This window comes from Musca vetustissima, unplaced genomic scaffold (assembly GCF_032173495.1).
Source record: "Musca vetustissima isolate MV318-11 ecotype Yass unplaced genomic scaffold, APGP_CSIRO_Mvet_v1 utg13924, whole genome shotgun sequence".
Lineage (NCBI taxonomy): Eukaryota > Metazoa > Arthropoda > Insecta > Diptera > Muscidae > Musca > Musca vetustissima.
The window spans coordinates 10,209-33,500 of record NW_026874053.1 but is presented as its reverse complement, the minus strand read 5'-3'; the positions used below and the strand labels follow the sequence as shown (position 1 = coordinate 33,500).

General features: G+C 35.9%; 1 protein-coding gene across 2 annotated transcripts; it reads left to right on the top strand.

The window, feature by feature from the left end:
* The first annotated feature begins 437 nt into the window (after nucleotides 1-437).
* Nucleotides 438-23,292, top strand: LOC133330470 (ras-related and estrogen-regulated growth inhibitor). Of its 2 annotated transcripts, XM_061538911.1 has the most exons (4): nucleotides 438-570; nucleotides 18,148-18,204; nucleotides 18,832-18,905; nucleotides 22,888-23,292. In XM_061538911.1, exons 1-4 carry the CDS (start codon nucleotides 483-485, stop codon nucleotides 23,290-23,292), a joined length of 624 nt encoding a protein of 207 aa, XP_061394895.1. In that variant the 5' UTR covers nucleotides 438-482. The 2 variants fall into 2 exon arrangements, with proteins under 2 accessions (XP_061394895.1, XP_061394901.1); XM_061538917.1 differs by lacking the exon at nucleotides 18,148-18,204.

Genomic DNA, 23,292 nt, shown 5'->3' with positions numbered 1-23,292 from the left:
TTTACAAACAATGAAATAATAATAACAAAATAACAACAACAACAATTTTTTCGTATACAGTTTGGAAAAAGTGCGTGCCGTTTACCACTTAATCATTTAAGCCAAATATCTATATTCCGAACCAAAAAACAAAAACATATTTTCGAAAAAAAAATCCCACTACCACAACACCCCACACATTGGTTGGCTATTTGTCGAACGGACTGACAGACTCAACCTCAACGTAACTATATTAAAATAAATAAATAATCCCATAGAATAAACAAAATAAAATCGGAAAATTTTTCGCATAGTTTTCTACCGCATTTATTACCGCCAACGACCATCTCCACCCCACTCGAACACCACCCGCCTTCTTCTTCATTGCTCCACAAAAGAAAGAAAGAAAACAGCAGAACAACTAATCAGATAACAACAACAACATCCCAAAGAAAATCTAATAATCTTCATTCCACACCACCCGCCATCCTGCCGCCGCCAAAATGACGACCCGTGGTATTCGACGCAAGAAATCCACTTTAACCGAATTGAAAATTGCGGTCGTTGGAGCGCCTGGTGTTGGCAAAAGCGGTATGTATATAGAAGTAGTTTTTCTTTAGTTGTGTGTTTTATTGGATTTCATATAGGAACTTTTGATATCTGTTTTGGTTTTGAATTTTTTCTAATTTTTTATGATGAACCGCCGCTATACAAAGGTGAACATAATGAGCCGAAAACATGGCATTTCGTTATTTGGAAAACGAAAATCTAGTATATGACTTCATTTCTCTGCTTTTTTTGGGGACCTCGTGAGAATGAGTTAAATATCGACAGAGGTCGATTGTTTGGAAACCTATTTCACTTCAGAGGATTTTTAAAAAATATTTATATATTTTTAAGACTTACCAAGGCGTGTATTTTTTAAAAATTGTATTTAAAGATTTACCAAAGCCGTGATTTTTTTAAATATTTTTTTTTCAGTCCTCAGCGAAGGAGTGGATTTTTTTTAAAGTATTGTCAAGGTTTACCAAAGGCGTCAATTTTTTATAAATGGATTTTAAGGACATACAAAGGAGTGGATTTTTTTAAAATATTTTTTTCAAGGTTTATACAAGGCGTGGATTTTTTAAAAAATATTCTTCAAAGTTTTATAATCGACTTGGATTTTTATACCCTACACAACTATGTTGTCAGGGTATTATAGCTTTGTGCAGCCCCAAGAGTTTGTAACGCCGCGAAATATTGGTCCTAGATCAACCATTAAGTATATCGATCGTCTTATCTCGACTAGCTGATTAGATCAAGACAAGTGTGCCCGTCCGTCCGTCCGTTCATTATAATTTATAAACACGATACAGGCCACATTTATGGACCAATATTCACGAAATTTTGCATGTAGGATGGGTTTGCCCCAATGAAGACTCCTATTGTTTTTGGAAAAAATCGGTTAATATTTAAGGGATGAAATGGACCAAATACTAAATTTTTGTCCGTTTTTCTGGTCGCTCCAAAGGCCGTAATTATGGCCCGAACACCGTGAAAGGGTATTGAGAAGGGTATCGAGCCAAAGAATAAGCCTGCCTGTTTTGATAAAGTTTGGTCAATATTGAGCGGGTCAGATGGACTCAGACTTTTGTGTGAAAAATTACAAAATTTGTATTCTATGGGGTATATATTTGCACCTGAAGGTCCTAGACCCGAGAAGTTAATAGTATGTTCAAGAGGAGTGGTTGACCTTTATATTGATACCAATTATATGGTCGTATGTACTCAGATGTGGGAGTTACACTTAAATATTTACATGTGCTTACGTATTCAGATATTATTTAGTAACCCATTACCACACTGGAAGGCCGAAATATAGCGCTGATCGCTTTGAAACTTTCCATGAGGATCCAGGTATGGTCCAGGACCACGCCTTTAATTTGAAATTTTCCATGAGGTATGATCAGGGGCCACGCCTTTAATTTATGATAAGATAATAATATTGGGATGATATGTACCGAAAACATAATTGTTTGTGTTTTTTTTTTTCGAGTCGATCCATAGGCCAAAATTGAAAGCCGAACATCACAACACAACCCACGGTGAAGGGAATCTTGTCAAGTGATTAGAAGGGCTGTACTGAATATTTTTAATATTTGTTAGCCTCTAGTCGGTCAAGATGGTGCAAATATCGCGAAATATTGCCCAAGCTCAGAATATAGAACCACAGAAAGTTATTGTTTCGTCGAAGTTGTGTAGGGTATTATATGGTCGGCCCCGTCCGACTATACTGCTCCGCTCACTGGTTTAAAAATATTTTCAAGGTTTATAATAGGCGTGGATTTTTTAAATATTTCTTTGAAAACGTGGAATATTTTTCTGAAAGGCGTGAATTTTTTCCAATATTTTTTTGAGATCGTGGAACATTTTTTTTAAAGGCGTGGTTCACCACACTGTGGTACAGGGTATTATGTCTTTGTGCATATGTTTCTAACAGACAAAAGAAACGATATAGACACATAGTGTCTTTTGAGAATATGCATAGAATCACTTTCTGAGTCGATTTATGCATGTCCGTCCGTCAATGTATTTTTGTGAACAAATATATATTTTCGTCCGATTAAATGTAAATGGTGCACCAAAGTCCATATATATATCTCGATTTGCACGAAAATTGGCATAGCGTACTAAGTTAAGTCTAGAAAGATGTGTGCTAAGTTTCGTGGAAATCGGTTGAGGTTTAGATATAGCTCCCATATATTTTTGTCCGATTTAATGTAAATGATGAATCAAAGTCCCTGTATTTCTTTCAATTTGGACGAAATTTGGCATAGCATACTGAATTAGGCCTATAATGACGTACGTGGAGTTTCGTGATAATCGGTTCAGATTTAGATATAGCTTCCATATATATTTTTGTCCGATTTAAGGTAAATGGTGCGCCAAAGTCCCTGAAAATCATTCGAATTGCACGAAATTTGGTAAAGCCTACTGAATTAAGTCTAGAATGATGTGTGCCAAGTTTCGTGAAAATCGGTTGAGATTTAGATATAGCTCCCATATATATTTTTGTCCGATTTAATATAAATGATGAACCAAAGCCCCTGTATATCTTTCGATTTGGACGAAATTTGGCATATCGTACTGAATTAGGCCTAGAATGACGTATGTTTCGTTTCGTAATAATCGGTTCAGATTTAGATACAGCTCCCATATATATTTTCGTTCGATTTAAGGTAAATTGTGTACCAAAACCCCTGTATATCATTCGATTTGGACGAAATTTGGCATAGCGTACTGAGTTAGGCCTAGCATGACGTACGTGAAGTTTTGTGAAAATCGGTTGAGATTTAGATATAGCTCCCATATATATTTTCGTCCGATTTCAGGTAAATGGTGCGCCAAAATCCCTAAATATCTTTCGATTTGCCTGTAATTTGACATAGCGTACTGAATTAGGCCTAGAATGACGTACGTGATGTTTCGTGAAAATCGGTTCAGATTTAGATATAGCTACCATATATATTTTCGTTCGATTTAAAGTAAATTGTGTACCAAAGTCCTTAAATATTTTTCGATTTGCACGACATTTGGCACAGCGTAATGAATTAAGCCTACAATGATGTGTGCTAAGTTTCGTGAAAATCGGTTCAGATTTAGATATAGTTCCCATGTATAGTTTCGCCCGATTTTAGGTAAATTGAACCAAAGTCCCTGCAAATCTTTTGATTTGCACGGATTTTGGCATAGCGCACTGAATTAAGTCTAGAATGATGTGTGTTAAGTTTCGGTTCAGATTTACATACATATATAATTTCGTAGGGTTTAGGTCGACTGACACAACGTACTGAAGTTAATATAAATTTACCTCTGGCAAGTTTCCGTGAAATCGGTTCAGAGATAGATATTCATGTTAATTGTAAACTAAGTAATCAATGGGTGTCTGCTTGAGATTAAATCATATAGTCGTCCGACTTTACTACTTTCCTTACGGTTTATTTTTGTTTGGAGGCGTGGAATATTGATTTTTTTAAGTTTTTTTTTCGAATTTTTAAGAGCTTGGCATTTTTTTTTCAAGTGTGATGTAGCGTGTTCTACTGTCAAAACATATCAGTCATTGACTGTTCTAAATATTAACATATGGATTGATGTTCAAATGACCACAAATATGAAATAAAAAAGCAAGGCATATGTTTTTTTATTAATCGCTTTATAATATTTATTCTGCTGATTTGAGCTTATTAGAATGTCCCGACGCTAAACATGTTTTCATAATAATCTTAATACAATTTCTTATTAGTATGTTTGTGTAATAAATATATTTAAGTTGAATATTTGAAATTGTCCAATTGAATTTACATCCATTCACTATTGCTAATTCACAAGAAGGAGATCTCTCCGGAAATACTTTCTTACCAATAAATTTTATTCACATACAAATAGAAGAGCGACTTAAAGTGGTCTGGGTGTTTTCAGTAGGTTTCTTTTCTTAATATTCTGTTATTTTTTGTCACACGCCCATTTCGTTACACTCTAATATAATTCACTGGGGGAGGAATGAATGATGGTCTTTGATATGCATGTATGGACATCATATTCGGCTGATTTGGTTTTTTCTCCTCCATTTTTGTTGTTGTAATTTTCATAATGAATTTTTCGACAAATGTCTTTGATATCGCAAACGCCCACACCTTTTATATATGAAAATTTATTAATGCGAATGTTATTTTTTTATTTTATTGAAGCAAACCCAATTATAAAACTATGAAAAACAAATTATTGTAGTTGTAGAAACTATCCCCATTTGAAGGTTAGATTTTTTTTTAAAAGATATATAATCATAAATTCTGGAATGCCTAATAACGGTTCCTTAATGGAAAAATGTGATGTGGTGAGAAGTTCAAAGAAGCAAACTTGCCGTAATAGGTCGTATATTTTTAAGAAAAGAAACGTCGATTACCGAATACAATTCTGAAATCGCTTTCCATTAAGACCTGGATTTTAAAAGAATATTTTGTCAAAGTCCTACTAAGGCGTATATTTTTCATGGTAATGTGCTGATTTTTTGTAATAGGTCCCACAACATACTGGATTTTTTATAAATATTTATCAAGGTCCCATTAAAGCGTGAATTTTGTCAAGAATAGACCAGGATTTTATAACAAAATGTTTTCAATGTTCCATTTTGGCATGGATTTTTATACCCTTCACCACACTGTGGTACAGGGTATTTTGTCTTTATGCATATGTTTGTAACAGGCAAAAGGAAACGAGATAGACCCATGGCTCATTTTGAGAATATGCATAGAGTCACTTTCTGAGTCGATTTATGCATGTCCGTCCGTCTGTTCATGTTAAATTGTAAACAAACTACAGGTCGCATTTATGATCCGAATTGGATGAAATTTGGCACAGCTCATTTGTTAGGCTCAGATTTAGATATAGCTCCCATATATATCTTCTTTCGTTTGCCGATTAATATTAAGTTTCGTGAAAATCGAGATATAGCTCCCATATATATCTTCGTCCGATTAAAGGTAAATGGTGCTCCAAAGACCCTTCATAACTTTCGATTTGCACGAAATTTAGCATAGATATAGCTCCCATATATATCTTCGTCGGATTTAATGTAAATGGTGTACCAAAGTCCCTATATATCCTTCGATTTGCACGAAGTTTGGCACAGCGTACTGAATTAAGTCTAGAATGATGTGTGCCAAGTTTCGTGAAAATCGTTTCAGATTTAGATATAGCTCCCATATATAGTTTCGCCCGACTTTAGGTAAATAGTGCACCAAAGTCGCTTTATATCCTTTGATTAGCGTACTGAATTCAGTCTATAATAATTTGTGCTAAGCTTCAGGAAAATCGGTTAAGATTTAGATATAGCTCCCATATATATTTTCGTCCGATTTTATGTAATTGGTGCACCAAAGTCCCTATATATATTTCGATTTGCATGAATTTTGGTATAGCAACATCATATACTTATACTTATCATTCTATAAATGATAAGTATAAGTCTATGATGTTGCTAAGCTTCGTGAAAAGATCCATAGGTAGGCCGATTGACACAACGTACTGAAGTAATATAAATTAGTATGGCAAGTTTCCCTGGAATCGGGTCAGATATAGATATATAACAAACACGTGACGTCTGTTGGGATACATACGTAGAATATACCCAAAGTGGTGAAGGGTATCATATAGTCGGCCCAGTCCGACTTTACTGCTTTCCTTACTGGTTTTATGAATATATTTCCAGCTATCCAAAGGCGTGGATATTTTATAGAATACCTATTCAAGCTATCCAGATATTCAAGCGGTGCAGATATTTAAAGAATATTTTCGAAGTTATCCAAAGGCGTGGGGTTTTTAAGGAATATTTTTTTCAAGTTATCCAAAGGCGTAGATTTTTCTATAGAATATTTTTTTCAGTCGTAGCTTTTTCTAAAGAATATTTTTTCAAAGGTGTGAATTATTTAAAGAATATTTTTAAAGTTATCAAAGGCGTGGATTTTCTAAAGAATATTTTTTCAGGCTATCCAAAGGCGTAGCTTTTTCCAAAGAATATTTTTCAAGCTATCCAGAGGCGTAACTTTTTCTCAAGAATATTTTTCCAAGCTATCCAAATGCGTGGCTTTTTCTAAAAAATATTTTTTCATGCTATCCAAAACGCAACGATTTTTTAAGGTAATATTAAGCTTGCATTTATTATAGCATTTTTTAAAGGTTCCACTGAGTCCCGCTTGATTTTAGATATTTATTCTGGTATTCAATTTTCTCAGAACATAAAAAAACCTCCCCCACCTCGGTGTATCGACTGTTTTTTTTTTATTTTGAATGTGCAACGTAAAACCAATTCCTTATTTTCCAAAAATTTTAAATTGGAGTTTGAACAAAAAATAATCGACATATAAATTTGTCCATTCTTCCTCAATACATTTTTGTTTGGCTTTATCCAAAATACAAAATATACGAACGAAAAAATCGACAAGAATTGAAAACAAAACAAACGAAAATCATGTGTTCATTTGAAATAAATTTCAAAAAGATAAACAAATCGCATCGAATGTAAGAACACCGAAGAAATAACAACAACAACCCGAGGAACAAAGCCAAAAGAAATAACCAAAAACCAAAGCAACGTGTAATTATTGCGATAATCACTAAACCGACTGGCAGACAGACATACCCCAATGTTTATCATTTGAAAGATCAGCGATCGAGCCAACCAGCCAGCCAGCCAGCCGGCCACCCGCTAGCCATATCAGCGATGCCACTTTTCGTCGAATCATCCTTGAAATTTGGCAGTGAAACATAAATGGGTGTTGTAATCGCAAGAAGTGTGAAAGACAAGAGAGAGAGGGGCCTAATCAGTGGGAGAGATCAGCAACAACAACAACAACTAGACAAGTAACAAAAATTTTAAGTAGATCCACAATAGTGTCAGAATTGTTTTATGATATCCACAAGAATGCAGCAGGGACGGCTATAAATCACCGGCGGCTAATGCTTGGAATTAACAGCGAGGTGAAGTGTCACAATTTGTTTTTCTCATTTTCAGTTTAGAATTCTGTTATGTTGTTATTGTTTTTTTATTTTATTTTTTTTTTTTTTTTGTGCAAAGCGTGAATGCATAGATTGACAGATTAATCGCCAATGGTGGCGTAATAGCGCCGCCATTTAACAACTCAATGTAGATGTGTAATAAATTTCTTCGATTGCCTGGGGCTATGGCATTTGATTGGCTTTTACATGAATGTAAACAGAGAATATTATTATAATAATATGAAACAAAATGTAAACATCTGGTAGAGTGGAATATTTTTTATGGAGAGATTTACAAATACCCAATATAAAATGCAAAATACAGCCACACCTGTTAGGGCTACTTGAAAAAATATTCCTTATCGGGACCCAAAAAAAAAAAATATTATTTAAAAAATCCACGTCTTATTGGGACCCCAAAAAAATATTCCTTGAAAAATCCACGCTTTAGTGGGGCCTTGAAAAAATATTCTTTAAAAAATTCATCCTCATTGGGAAGCGTGGGCGGATTGGGACCCCAAAAAATATTATTTAAAAATTCCACGCCTTATTTAAAACCAGTTATGAAAGCAGTAAAATCGGACGGGGCCGACTATATGATACCCTTCACCACTTTGGGTATATTCAACAGATTCCATTAACATGAAATTAAACATTTCATTCTGCAACCTATACTAAATTTTGGTCAGATATAGAGTTGCTTCTTACAATGGGATAAAATTATGTAAATAAATTTAAAGCAAAATATCGAAATCTAAAACGATTTCATCGAAACTTATCACATGTTAGGTTAAACATATTTCACTATATTTTGTGCATTGGGCCATATTTTGAGTTCTTCATTTACTTATAAATCCAAATTTCGTGCAAATCGAAGGATATATAGGGACTTTGGTGCACTATTTACCTTAAATCGGACGAAAATATACACGGGAGCTATATCTAAATCTGAACCGATTTTCACGAAATTTAACACACACCATTCTAGACTTAATTCAGTATGCTGTGCCAAATTTCGTGCAAATCGAAGGATATACAAGTCTTTGGTGTACCATATACATAAAATCGGACGAAAATATATATGGGAGCTATATCTGAACCGATTATCACGGAAATTAACACTCATCTTTATAGACATAATTTAGTACGCTAAGCCAAATTTCTTGCAAATCGAAGTACATATAGGTCTTTGGTGCACCATTTACAAAAAATCGGACGAATATTATAGGAGCTATATCTAAATCTGAACCGATTTTCACGAAATTTAACACACACCGTTCTAGACTTAATTCAGTACGCTGTGCCAAATTTCGTGCAAATCGAAGGATATATAGGGACTTTGGTGCACTATTTACCTTAAATCGGACGAAAATATATATGGGAGTTATTTTTAAATCTGAACCGATTTTCACGAAATTTAACACACATTGTTCTAGCCTTAATTCAGTACGCTATGCCAATTTTCGTGCAATACGAAGGATATACGGATATAATCTGAACCGATTTTCACGAAATTTAACACACATCGTTCTAGACTTAATTCAGTACGCTGTGCCAAATTTCATGCAAATCGAAGAATATACAGGTCTTTGGTGCATCATATACATAAAATCGGACGAAAATATATATGGGAGTTATTTTTAAATCTGAACCGATTTTCACGAAATTTAACACACATCGTTCTAGACTTAATTCAGTACGATGTGCCAAATTTCGTGCAAATCGAAGGATATATAGGGACTTTGGTGCACTATTTACCTTAAATCGGACGAAAATATACACGGGAGCTATATCTAAATCTGAACCGATTTTCACGAAATTTAACACACATCTTTCTACACTTAATTCAGTACGCTTTGCAAAATTTCGAGAAAATCGGAGGATATATAGGGACTTTGGTGCACCATTTACATAAAATCGGACTCAATATATATGGGACCTAAATCTAAATCTGAACCGATGTTCAGGAAATTTAACAAACATCGTTCTAGACTTAATTCAGTACGTTGTGCCAAATTTCGAAGGATATATAGGGACTTTGGTGCACTATTTACCTTAAATCGGACGAAAATATATATGGGAGTTATTTTTAAATCTGAACCGATTTTCACGAAATTTAACACACATTGTTCTAGCCTTAATTCAGTACGCTATGCCAATTTTCGTGCAAATCGAAGGATATATACGTTCTTTGGTGAACCATTTATATAAAATCGGATGAAAATATATATGGGTGCTATATCTAAATCTGAACCGATTTTCACGAAATTTAACACACATCGTTCTAGACTTAATTCAGTACGCTGTGCCAAATTTCATGCAAATCGAAGAATATATAGGGACTTTGGTGCACTATTTACCTTAAATCGGACGAAAATATATATGGGAGTTATTTTTAAATCTGAACCGATTTTCACGAAATTTAACACACATTGTTCTAGCCTTAATTCAGTACGCTATGCCAATTTTCGTGCAATACGAAGGATATACGGATATAATCTGAACCGATTTTCACGAAATTTAACACACATCGTTCTAGACTTAATTCAGTACGCTGTGCCAAATTTCATGCAAATCGAAGAATATACAGGTCTTTGGTGCATCATATACATAAAATCGGACGAAAATATATATGGGAGTTATTTTTAAATCTGAACCGATTTTCACGAAATTTAACACACATCGTTCTAGACTTAATTCAGTACGATGTGCCAAATTTCGTGCAAATCGAAGGATATATAGGGACTTTGGTGCACTATTTACCTTAAATCGGACGAAAATATACACGGGAGCTATATCTAAATCTGAACCGATTTTCACGAAATTTAACACACATCTTTCTACACTTATTTCAGTACGCTATGCCAAATTTCGTGCAAATCGAAGGATATATAGGGACTTTGGTGCACCATTTACATAAAATCGGACGCAATATATATGGGACCTAAATCTAAATCTGAACCGATGTTCAGGAAATTTAACAAACATCGTTCTAAACTTAATTCAGTACGTTGTGCCAAATTTCGAAGGATATATAGGGACTTTGGTGCACCATTTATATAAAATCGGACGCAAATATATATGGGAGCTATATCTACAGCTAAACCGATTTTTTCCCAATTTCCATGTGTCTATCTCGTTTCCTTTTGCCTATTACAAACATAAGCACAAAGACATAATACCACGTACCACAGTGTGGTGAAGGGTATAAAAATCAACGTCTTATTGAAATTTCGAAAAAATGTTATTTAAAAAGGGTGAGCGGTGTAGTATAGTCGGACGGGGCCGACCACATGATACCCTAAACTAATTCCACGAAAATCTAACTTTCTATGGTTCTATATTCTGAGATTGGGCAATAATTCGCGATATTTGCACCCTCTTGACCGACTAGAGTTCAATAAATACTACTAATATTCAGTACAGCTCCTCTAATTACTTGTCTAGATTCCCTTCATTGTGTGATGTTCCGCTTTCAATTGTAGCCTATAGATCGACTCGAAAAAAAAACAAAAAAAAAAATAGTTTTCGGTCCACCTCATTCCAATATTATTATCTGATCATAAATTAAAGGCGTGGTCCTTGACTATACCTGGATCCTCATGGATCAGCGCTATATTTTCGCCTTCTAGTGGGGTAATGGGTTACTAAACAATATACGAATACGTAAACACTTGTAAATATTTAAGTGTAACTCCCGCATCCGAGTACATACGATAATATAATTGGTATCAATATAAAGGCCATCTACTCTTTTTGGATATTCTATCAACTTCTCGGGTCCATGTCCTTCAGGGGTAAATCTATACACTCGAGAATATAAATTTATTTAATGTTCACACAGAATGCAGTGTCAATTTGACCCGCTAAATATTGACCGATCTTTATCAAAAATGGGCATGCTTATTCTTTGGCCCGATTCCCTTCTACTTGTAAAATTTCGAGATGTTCGGGCCATAATTGCGGCCTTTGTAAATATTTGGTCCATTTATCCCCTAAACATTGAACGATCATTACCAAAAACAATAGGGGTCTTCATTGGGCCGAACACATCCTACATGCAAATTTTCGTGTAAATTGGTCCATAACTGTGGCCTGTATCGTGTTTACAAATTCTAATGAACAGACAGACATGACTAGATCGACTCAGCTAATCGAGATATGACGATCGGTATACTTAACCCGAGTAGTGCTGTAATTATTATTTTATCGAATTGTGGGACGAAATTTTCAGCGTCTCTAGATTGTGGCCCACTGAATTCAAAAAAATTGATTTGTATCTTTTTTTCTTATCAGGATAATCGACATGATCAATTTTTCGGCTGTGACCGTATGTTCACACTAGCACTGCTCGGGTATAGGCTTTTGAGATGATTTATTGATCGTATTATGAGTGTGACCATATGGTCACTCTAGCACAGCTCGGGTTAAAGGTGTGTCTAGGACAATATTTCGCGGCGTTACAAACTCTTGGGGTTGCACAAAGCTATAATACCCTGACAATATAGTTGTGTGGGTATAAAAATCCACGCCTTATTGGTACTCCGAAAAAATATTCTTTAAAAAATCCACGCCTTATTGGGACGTTGAAAAAATATTCTTTAAAAAATCCACGCCTTATTGGGACGTTGAAAAAATATTCTTTAAAAAATCCACGCCTTATTGGGACGTTGAAAAAATATTCTTTAAAAAATCCACGCCTTATTGGGACGTTGAAAAAATATTCTTTAAAAAATCCACGCCTTATTGGGACGTTGAAAAAATATTCTTTAAAAAATCCACGCCTTATTGGGACGTTGAAAAAAAATCCTTTAAAAATCCACGCCTTATTGGGACGTTGTAAAAATATTCTTTAAAAAATCCAAAAAAAAAATATTTTTAAAAAATATTATTATTTGTTAATTTTTTTTTAAATCCCCTTAAAATTGTGTACAATAAGCATTTCCCGGCTTTTCTTGTTATCTCACTTCCTTTTCGCCAGGAACTGTCGGGATTGTTTCTCATCCATATGTTGATCAGGAATGTGTAGGACGATAATAAATAAATCTTTAATAAAAAAATAATTTATGACAAATACGATTCGCGTGGGACTTAATTAGTTATGGCCATCAACTTAATGGACATTTCCGTCGCCCTAAGCTATAAACTATTCTCGACAATGTGCCTTATATAGGGTGAAAAATCTTAATGTGTAAATATGAATAGAATTAGCCAGCTCGACAGTTAGAAAATAGCTTTACAAATAGAAATTTTCATAGCAAAGCGAGAGGGGGATGGTTGCCACACACAAATTGCTTTTATTATAAATAAAACCACACACACACCGAAATAATGTTGCAAGTAACATGGGCCCGGCAAGTGTATGTGATTGGTCGTTCCATGCAATCAGGTGTCAGCAGGACAAAAAAAAAAAAATAACAAACGTGACCGGTGCCTTAAAAAAATTAAAGTTGAATGCATGTCGGCAAGCCGGTCAGGGGGTGGTTGTCCCCTTGACCGGTGTCGCAAATATTGCAACAACCCCTTTACAAAAAGAAAAACAACATGAAACAATGTAGCGTGTAAACATACAATGTTGCCATCGAACACGCAACATTAAGGTGCATACCTAACGCTGATGGATCCCCGTTCCATGAACATGTGGAAGAGGGTAGGTGGTCATGGTGTCTGAAATGGTCTCATGGGAAACTTCAATATTGTTAACATGATTGTTTCTAAGCAAAGTTTTTACAACTCTCGCCTGGATAAGGCCAACTAACTAAGTAGTAGTTACCATTTTTTTACATTGTTGCTGTAGATGTGTGAGTGTGTGCGCGAGCGAGTGTGGGATTGTCGTGGGCCCGACTTGCATATTGTGCGGTGTTGGTGTTTTTTTTTTTCAAACTTGGCAATGTGCATTTTTTCCAATTTTTGTTTTCTATTTCGAACCAGACGTCGCCGTCTGCTGTTACTTTGTCATTTTTTCCGTTGTTGTTGTTGTATTTTTTACTCCTTTATTACCCAGTATTTAGTTGACCTCATTTTTTCTGGTGGTGTTCTTGTCGTTGTTAATTTATATGCTTACGAGGGTCATTGGGTGGGGTTAGTCATTTTGCCGGAATTTAGGTCAACAAAAATGAAACGAATAAATGCAATTCATTCGATAAATATATTAATTGTCGTAATGAATAAAAAATTGTGAAACATTAGAAAATTTTACATGAATGGAGTTAAAAAAATATTCCAAATACAAATTTGGATTTTTTGAAATAATTTTATTTTTTTAAGTACTATAAAGGTGTGGTTCTGTCAAATACTAACAAAATAGACGCAGATTTTTAAAAATTAATTTCTTTAGGTATTAAAAAAAACCACGCCCATAAGAAGATTGGTGAATGACTATTAAAAAAACACGCCTATAGAAGGTCGTTGAAACGTACTTTACTTAGCTGGCTTGTGACAGAACTTTCGTTCCATAAGCCAAGCTTAAAAAAGATTTCCTGGCGTGTCCGTCTTTTGCGCAGTTTTTCCAATTTGAAAGACCATATTCGGCAATGTTGTCTTCCACTTGATCTTTCCATCTTATTCGTGGCCTTCCCCTTCTGCATGAACCATCAGTTGGTTCGCTTTTATATGCCTTCTGGGCTGGTGCATCTTCATCCATTTTCACAACATGACCTAGCCAACGTAGTCGCTGGAGCTCAATATGTCTAACAATGTCGATGTCAGAGAATAGCTGGTACAACTCATGGTTCATTCGACGGCGATATTCACCGTCAACGCAGATCATCCCCATAGATCTTTCGGGGAATTTTTCTCTCAAACACTCCAAGAGTTGCCTCATCTGTTTGCGTAAGTACCCATGCTTCAGATCGATATAACAGCATGGGTATTATCAGCGTCTTGTGGAGTGTGAGTTTGGTATGGCGGGAGGTGGCCTTGCTTTTGAGTTGTTTGCTCAGACCATAGTAGCATCTGTTATCCTTCTCTGAATGTCAAAACTGATGTCATTTATGGCGGTACCAAGGTATATAAAATCTTTGACCACCTCGAAGTTCTCAAGTTCCACAGTTGATCCGAGTCTACTGAACGTCTTGCGCTTTGATACCATAAGCTTGGTCTTCTCGCCGTTTGCTGCCATACCCACTATGGCAGACTACTTCTCAATTTGTTCAAAGGTGGCTGTTATCGCTCTCAATGTTCGACCCATTATGTCGATGATATCGGCGTAGGCGAGTAACATGTATTGTTTGATGTACAGAGTGTCTTTTCTATTCAATTTTGCTTCCCGTATGAACTTTTCCAGCAGGATGTTAAAAAGGTCACTTGACAAACTATCACCTTGTCTGAATCCTCGTTCGGTATTAAAGGACGACGAGAGGTCCTTTCCGACTTTAACTGCTGATCTTGTGCCAGTTAAAGTTATCATGAATAGCCGTATTAATTTTGCAGGAATGCCAAACACAGACATGGCTTTATACACCTCTGAACGGATAGGGCTGTCGAATGCGGCTCTATAGTCAAGGAATTGGTGAAATGTGTCGATGGTTTTTTCGTGGGTTTTTTCCAGGATTTGGGGCAGTGTGAAAATCTGGTAAATGGTGGATTTGCCAGGTCTGAAGCCGCATTGGCTTCAGTCGTTCACACAGTACGCTGGATATCACTTTATAGGCGATGGGAAGGAGACTTACTCCTCTATAGTTGGCACATATCGTCTTGTCTCCTTTTTGGTGCACTGGACACAGGATGCTGATGTTCTAATCATTGGGCATGCATTCTTCTAACTGATTGTACCAATCAGCTGATGCATGCTCCTTACCAGCATCTTCGACTTGTAACCAATCGACATCTGCTGCTTTATTATTCTTCAGCCAATTGATTGCTATTCTGACCTCATCCTGGCTAGGTGGTATACACTCTATACCGCCATCCCTTATTGGTTCTGGGGTATCCTCTTCACCGCTACTATTTGATACCAGAAGTTTTTCAAAATCCTCCTTCCAGATCCTCAGCACGCTGTTTGTATCTGTCACCAGGTTTCCTTCTTTATCTCTACAGGAGGATGTGCCTGCACCAAAGCCTTCGGTTTGGTGCTTTACCCGTTGGTAGAATTTTCATTCTGACTCCTGTACACCTCGATTAGCCCACGCTCACGTTTTTCTTGCTCTTTCTTCTTTTTTCGGAAAATACGTTTCCTTTTCTCCCGATAATTCTCCATCTCATTACGTGTTGCTGCTGTCTGCAGAGTTGCCTATACGCTGCGTTTTTCATATCAATACCATTACGACACTCCTGATCGTACCACGGATTTCTTGATGGTGGTCTTTGGTACCCAAGTGTTGCTTTTGCTGCAGTTTGTAGGGAGTGGACAATTCTCTGCCATTGTGCTTCTATATTATTATCTGGACAAGGGGTGCTTTCGTCAAGCAGGTGGGTAAGTTGAGCGGAGTAGGCTTCTGCTATCTGTTGTGTTTGCAGCTTTTCGACGTCAAATTTCCGTGTTACATTAGATCGCACCTTTGCTGCTACATTAAGAAGGGTGCATACCTTGGCTGCCACAAGGTAATGGTCCGAATCGATATTCGCTCCACGGATCGATCGGACGTCTAAAACACTGGATGAATGCCTTCCGTCTATCACAACATGATCGATTTGATTTCTCGTTACTTGATCAGGAGAGACCCATGTACCATGTTTTTGTCTGATGTTTCTTCATGGAAGCTGAATTTTCCAACGGTGGTGCCAAAGATATTTTCCCTGCTGTCATATGCTGTTTTTAGGCGCTCGTAAAATATGTCTTTGGTCTGTTAAATTTTATCTTCGGTCGGAGCATAGGCACAAACCAGACTGATGTAAAAGAACTTCGCTTTTATACGGATTATAGCAATTCGCTCATCTACTGGAGTGAACCTGCATACGAGGTCTTTTATTCTCCTCTTAACCATAAATCCGTAGCCAAATTCATGTTTCGTTTCATGGCAGCTATAATACAGGGCGTAATCATCTGATTTACTTACGTCAGTCCCATTCCATCGCATTTCCTGTAAGGCAATAATATCGGCTTTGTACTTCTTTAATACATCCGCAAAAGCGAACACTGCGCCTGTTCTGTACAACGTGCACACATTGCAGATTCGCAGAACGTGGTCCTTTATACGTTTGCGAGGGTCGTCAACATTAGGTGGGTTTGTTTTTTTCTTTCCTTGCTTTTTCATACTAGGTTTGGTTTTCCGACGCCTTAACCAATTTTTTTATAGTTCTTATGGGTGAACTCGCGGCACATATTAGCTCACTATTTCATCGGGTGATGAAAATAGCTACCCCAGATGGCACCACTCGGAAGTCAGTGTCCACAATTGAGATGAAAGAGGGACTTTGCCATTTTACTTGAAATCTATCATCCCCTACTCCGTTCAAAAAATGTTTTTAAAAAATCCACGCCAATAGAAAGTCGGTAAAAATATCTTTAAAAAATTATTAATTATTAAATAGAAGGTCATTGAAAAAATATTTTTTTTTCAAAATCCACGCTACAATTTTTTAAAATATTTTTGAGAAATCCAAAAATGTTTTTATATAATTAAAAAACCACGTTTTTTTATATAAAAATAATTAAATCCTCACCAACAGTTCGTTTTTATACCCTTCACCACACTGTGGTACAGGATATTATGGCTTTGTGCATATGTTTGTAACAGGCAAAAGGAAACGTGATAGACACATGGTTCCTTTTGAGAATATGAATGGAATCACTTTCTGAGTCGATTTACGCATGTCCCTCTGTCCGGTCGCCCGTCTGTCCATGTTAAATTGTAAACAAAGTACAGGTCGCATTTGCGATCCGATTTGGATGAAATTTGGCACAAGTCACTTATGTGGCCCAAGGACGAACCCTATTGAAATTGAAGAAAATCGGTTCAGATTTATATATAGCTCCCGAAATTTTGCATAGGGTACTGAACTAGGTCCAGAATGATGTGTGCTAACTTTCATGAAAATCGGTTCAGATTTAGATATAGCTTCCATATATAGTTTTGTCCGATTTTATGTAAATTGTGCACCAAAGTCCCTATATATCTTTCGATTTGCGCGAAATTTTGCATAGTGTACTGAATTGAGTCTTGAATAACATGTTTCAAGTTTCAAGTAAATCGGGTTAGATTCATATATAGCACCCATTTATATTTTCGTTCGATTTAAGATAAATGGGGCTACAAAGTTCCTATATATCTATCGATTTACACGAAATTTGACATGAGGTACTGAATTAGGTCCAGAATGTTGTGTGCTAAATTTCGTGAAAATCGGTTCAGATTTAGATATGGCTCCCATATATACTTTCGTCCGATTTGAAATAAATGGTGCACTAAAGACCCATAGCTAGGCCGATTGACACAACGTACTGAAATTAATATAAATTAATGACATGTCTAGGAATTGATGTTAGTCGGTCACATATTTAAGTTCGTCCAATTTCACGTCAATGTTCCTTCGAACAGGCGACGTCTGTTAGTTTACATATGTAGAATACACCCAAAGTGGTGAAGGGTATCATATAGTCGGCCCAGTCCGACTTAACTACTTTCCTTACTGGATTTTTGAAAAGAATTTCAAAAATACTTATCATCCCTACTTCTTTTACCATCTTTCCAGCTCTTATTGTTCGATTTCTAACCAAACGTTATATAGGCGAATATGATCATCAAACAGGTGGGCCAATCGAAACAATTTATCCATAACATCGTCACGCTTAAACTAAAGAAAAAAATCGGGTTTTTTAGTGTCGCTTGCAAGCTCTAAATATTTTATAGCATTTTTTACAATAAAATTTTATATCCTTTTAAAATGCAATGTATGTGAAGTATATGCCACTAACAAGAATTTAAAATTTGCGTTAAATATTGTATGTGTGTGTGTTAACGATGTGTGGGTAAATGTCCTTGCCACACATACGAGTTTACGTGACAATTATTTCGTTTTTATTCCGTTTATTTATTTATTTTTTTTTTGTTTAATATTCCCTAAGTGGCATGTATGAAGCGCCTCTCGCTTCCAGGAACCTCCATTGGATTTTTTTCGCTTCATTTTTTTTTTGGTTTTGTTTTTAATTCTGTGTGCAAACTATTTCGCACGGCTATGTCCTGTACCTCACTAACCCATTACTGCTGCAGCTAACTTTGTTTTTTTTCTTTTTTTGCTACTTTTATCCATTATGCGGATTTATGGTGAATATCTCTCCACTGTTTTCTATTTTTATAATAATCTATGTAATATTTATTTATGTAATAAACATTTTTTTGTATTTATTCCATGACCGGATTGCGTTACTAATTCCAGAAAATCGATACAAACATGAAGCTTTGGTTGATGGTGAACCGGTGCTGTTTGAATTACTCGACACATGTCCCAAGGTAAGCAGGATATGTATGTGTGTGTGTGTCCAATATATCAACACCATTGGCGCCCTTTATTATAAATAAATACACACACACAATGTGTATGGATGTGCGTTTTTTATGTATTACTAAATTCCTTGTTACCATGGGTAACCTAATCGAGGCTATTTGGAGGAGGGTGAATAATTATTACTGTGCCATACACCATTTTAAGTAGTTTAGTTGGAGGCCATAAATCCGTTAAATTAGTTCATTGATAGTAGCCGTTTATGAAAATGACATTTTAATTAACTATTGCGCGTGAATTAATTTTTATTTAAATGACTAAAATTAATGAGAAACTGGTGGTGTGGAATTTTCAATTCTATTTTTTCAATATTAACTATGTATTTCCAGGAATTTAATAGGCGATGTTAGGGGTGGGGGAGGGTGGGAGAGGTTTTGGAAATTAAGTAATTTGAATTTTACAAACAAAATTGCAGCCTGCTGAAGCAGTGAATTTCTTAAAAATAATTTGCATGTAGTAACTTTAAAAATATTTTTTTAAATATTTTTTAAGGAGTAGCCATAAGCCAGGATTTTTATACTCTACACAACTATGTTGTCAGGGTATTATAGCTTTGTGCAGCCCTAAGAGTTTGTAACGCCGCGAAATATTGGTCCTAGACCCACCTTTAAGTATACCGATCGTCATATCTCGACTAGCTGAGTCGATCTAAACGTGTGTGTCCATCCGTCCGTCTGTCCATTATATATTTTGTAAACACGATACAGGCCTCAGTTATGGGCCAATCTTTACGAAATTTTACATGAAGGATGGGTTCGGGCCGATCAAGACCTGTATTGTTTTTGGTAAAGATCGGTAATATTTAGGGGATGAAATGGACGAAATACTTAATTTTTGTCCGTTTTTCTGGTCGCTCCAGAGACCGCAATTATGGCCCAAACTTCGTGGAATTGTAAATGGAGAAGGTGATCGGACCAAAGAGTGAGCATGCCTGTTTTAATAAAGATCGGTCAATATTTAGCGGGTCAAATGGACCCTGACTTTTGTGTGAAAAATGACAAAATTTGTATTTTATGGCGTATAGATTTACACCTGACGGACATAGACACGAGAAGTTATATCAGTATATCCAAGAGGAGTGGTTGACCTTTAAATTGATATGTATGTACTCGGATGTGGGAGTTACACTTAAATATTTACATGTTCTTACGTACTGAGATATTATTTAGTAACCCATTACCACACTAGAAGGCGGAAATAGAGCTCTGATCGCTTTGAAATTTTCCATTGGGAACGAGGTATTGTCAAGGACCAATGATGATCAGATAATAATTTTGGGAAGAAATGGACCGACAATTTATTATACCCCACACAACTATTTTGTCAGGATATTATAGCTTTGTGCAGCCCCAAGAGTTTGTAGCGCCAAGAAATATTGGTCCTAGACCCACCTTTAAGTATACCGATCGTCATATCTTGACTAGCTGTGTCGATCTAGACATGTGTGTTCGTCTGTCCGTTATAATTTGTAAACGCGATACAGGCCACAGTTATGGACCAATCTTCACGAAATTTTGCATGTGGGACATTGAAGACCCCTATTGTTTTTGGTAAAGATCGGTTAATATTTAGGGGATGAAATGGACCAAATAGTTATGATTTTCGATTTTCTGGTCGCAGCAGAAGCCGCAATTATGGCTCGAACATCGCGAAATTGTATATGGAGAAGGGGATCGGGCCAACAAATAAGCATGCCTGTTTTAATGACACATTTTGTGTGAAAAATGACAAAATTTGTATTCTACAGCGTATATATTTAATCCTGAAGTACATAGATAGACCCGAGAAGTTGGTAGTATATCCAAGAGGAGTGGTTGGCCTTACGTATTCATATATGTATTATTATAAACCCATTACCACACTAGAGGGCGAAAATATAGCGCTGATCACTTTGAAATTTTCCATGAGGATCCAGGTATGGTCGAGGACAACGCCTTTAAATTTCCGTGATGATCAGATACAAATTTTAGGATGAAGTGGACCGACATATTTTTCATTTTTTGTTTTTTTTCGAGTTGATCTATGGGCCACAAATGAAAGCCCAACATCACTACACAACCCACGTTGAAAGGAATCTGGACAAGTAATGAGATGGGCTGTACTGAATATTAGTACTATTTGGTGGCCTCTATACGGTCAAGAGGGTGCAAATATCGCAATATATTGCCCAAGCTCAGAATATAAAACCACAGAAAGTTAGATTTTCGTGGAAGTTGTGTAGGGTATCATATGGACGGCCCCGTCCGACTATTCTGCTCCGCTCACTGGTTTAAAATTATTTTTAATTAGTAGACAGAGGCGTGGATTTTTTTTAAAATATTTTTAAGGAGTAGACAGAGGCGAGGATTTTTCAAAAATATTTTTAAGGAGATATTGATTTTATACCCTTCACCACACTGTGGTACAGGGTTTTATGTCTTTGTGCATATGTTTGTAACAGGCAAAAGGAAACGAGATAGACACATAGTTCCTTTTGAGAATATGCATAGAATCACTTTCTGAGTCGACTTATCCATGTTTGTCCGTCCGCCGTCCGTCCGTCTGTCTGTCCATGTTAAATTGTAAACAAAGTACAGGTCGCATTTATGATCCGATTTGGATGAACGTCGGCATAGGTCATCTATTTGGCCCAAGGACGAACCCTATTGAAATTGGGCAAAATCGGTTCAGATTTATATATAGCTCTCATATATGGTTTCGTCCGATTTTATGTAAATGGTGTACCAAAGTCCTTATATATCTTTAGATTTTCACGAAATTTGGCACAACGTACAGAATTAAGTCTAGAGTCTACACAAGTGGTGAAGGGTATCGTATAGTCTGCCCAGTCCGACTTTACTACTTTCCTTACTGGTTTTATTCATAAGTATCTGTCACCTCACAAGAATCCCTCTTCGTTTCCAGATTACATATTTATTTTGCTGACTTCACAATTATATTAATTTACCCCATGTTGATACTGCAAATATTTGTAGCAAGGTCCTTTGCAACAATTAACACTTTCATTATTCTCATTTCGTATGTGTTCATTTGAGTGTATGTGTGTCACAATTTTTATTGTTATTATGTCAGGATATTGTCAGTTGACCACACATTTTCAATGACATCGACATTTACACTTACACACACCTAGGTAACCATTAAAATTAACAACAACAACACCACTTAAAACAATGTGGGTCAGTTAAGAAAGGATGTTTTTATAAATTTTTTTTTTATTCACACCTTGGGATTTTATTAAAAAAAATTGTTTAGGTTTTCTTAAAAAAACATTTGTTTAAATATTCACATTAAAAATCCATGCCTTAGATTTTCATAAAAAAAAAAAAATAAAAAAATATACGTTTAGGTACTCTTCAAAAAAAATTTTTTTTTTTTAAATACACGACTTATATAGTTCTTAAAAATATTCTTCAAAAATATTGCTCCCTATATATTTCTTAAAAAATACTTTTTTAGTATATAGTATATATTATTTAAAATAAATATTTCTGAAAAAAATCTTAAAAAAAATAATTTCTTAATCCACACAATGTGACAAACATTTGTTGGCCTCTGGTGCGTATAACTATTGCCGTTAAGTATACGCCTTGTTTGTTATTTTTATAATTAAAAATCGCAACATATCGTCACCACTGATATATTGTTAAAAATGATAAATATATATCATCACTTTCCCTTTATCCATGTGTTATGTCCTTTCCAAGGCCGGATGTGTTGACACGGCAAACAAATTGTTCGTTTGGAATGAAGTGAGCAAACAAAAACACGATATGTCTGTGTGTATATGTGTGCCCTTACACATATTTAAGTGTTCTGTTTTTTTATTTTATTCACCCTTTAACCTTAACCCCATTTGTGGCGACATGATGTCATGTGCAAAATAAAAACTCATATTTTTTCTCTCTTTCATTTCTTTCTTGCCCACAGACTGATGACGAATTTCCCAATGCTGCTGAACTGGTACAATGGGCCGATGGTTTGCTGCTAGTCTATTCCATTACCGATCGCAATAGTTTCAATTATATCAGACGTGCCAAATCAGATCTACAATCGGATACACCGGTCCAGTTGGTCGCCAACAAAGTCGATATGGTGCATTTACGTCAGGTCAGCCGTGATGAGGGAGAAATCTTGGCCAAAGATTTCGAGTGTAAATTTAGTGAAGTATCTGCAGCGGATCATGTGGATCAAGTGGCCGAGGTGTTTATGGATTTGTGCAAGGAGGTAGTGGCATCCAAACGTAAATCAAAACAAAGTCTATTGGAACGTATGTTGGGTAGTTCACGACCCTATAGTCGGGGGAAGAGTGACAGTAATTTACCCAAAGAATAG

Excerpts from the sequence above, each read along its gene's own strand:
- LOC133330470 (XM_061538911.1), top strand. The coding sequence starts at position 483 with ATGACGACCCGTGGTATTCGACGCAAGAAATCCACTTTAACCGAATTG. Across the intron at positions 571-18,147 it reads GCCTGGTGTTGGCAAAAGCG|CTCTTATTGTTCGATTTCTA; the intron begins GTATGTATATAG and ends CCATCTTTCCAG. Across the intron at positions 18,906-22,887 it reads TACTCGACACATGTCCCAAG|ACTGATGACGAATTTCCCAA; the intron begins GTAAGCAGGATA and ends TCTTGCCCACAG.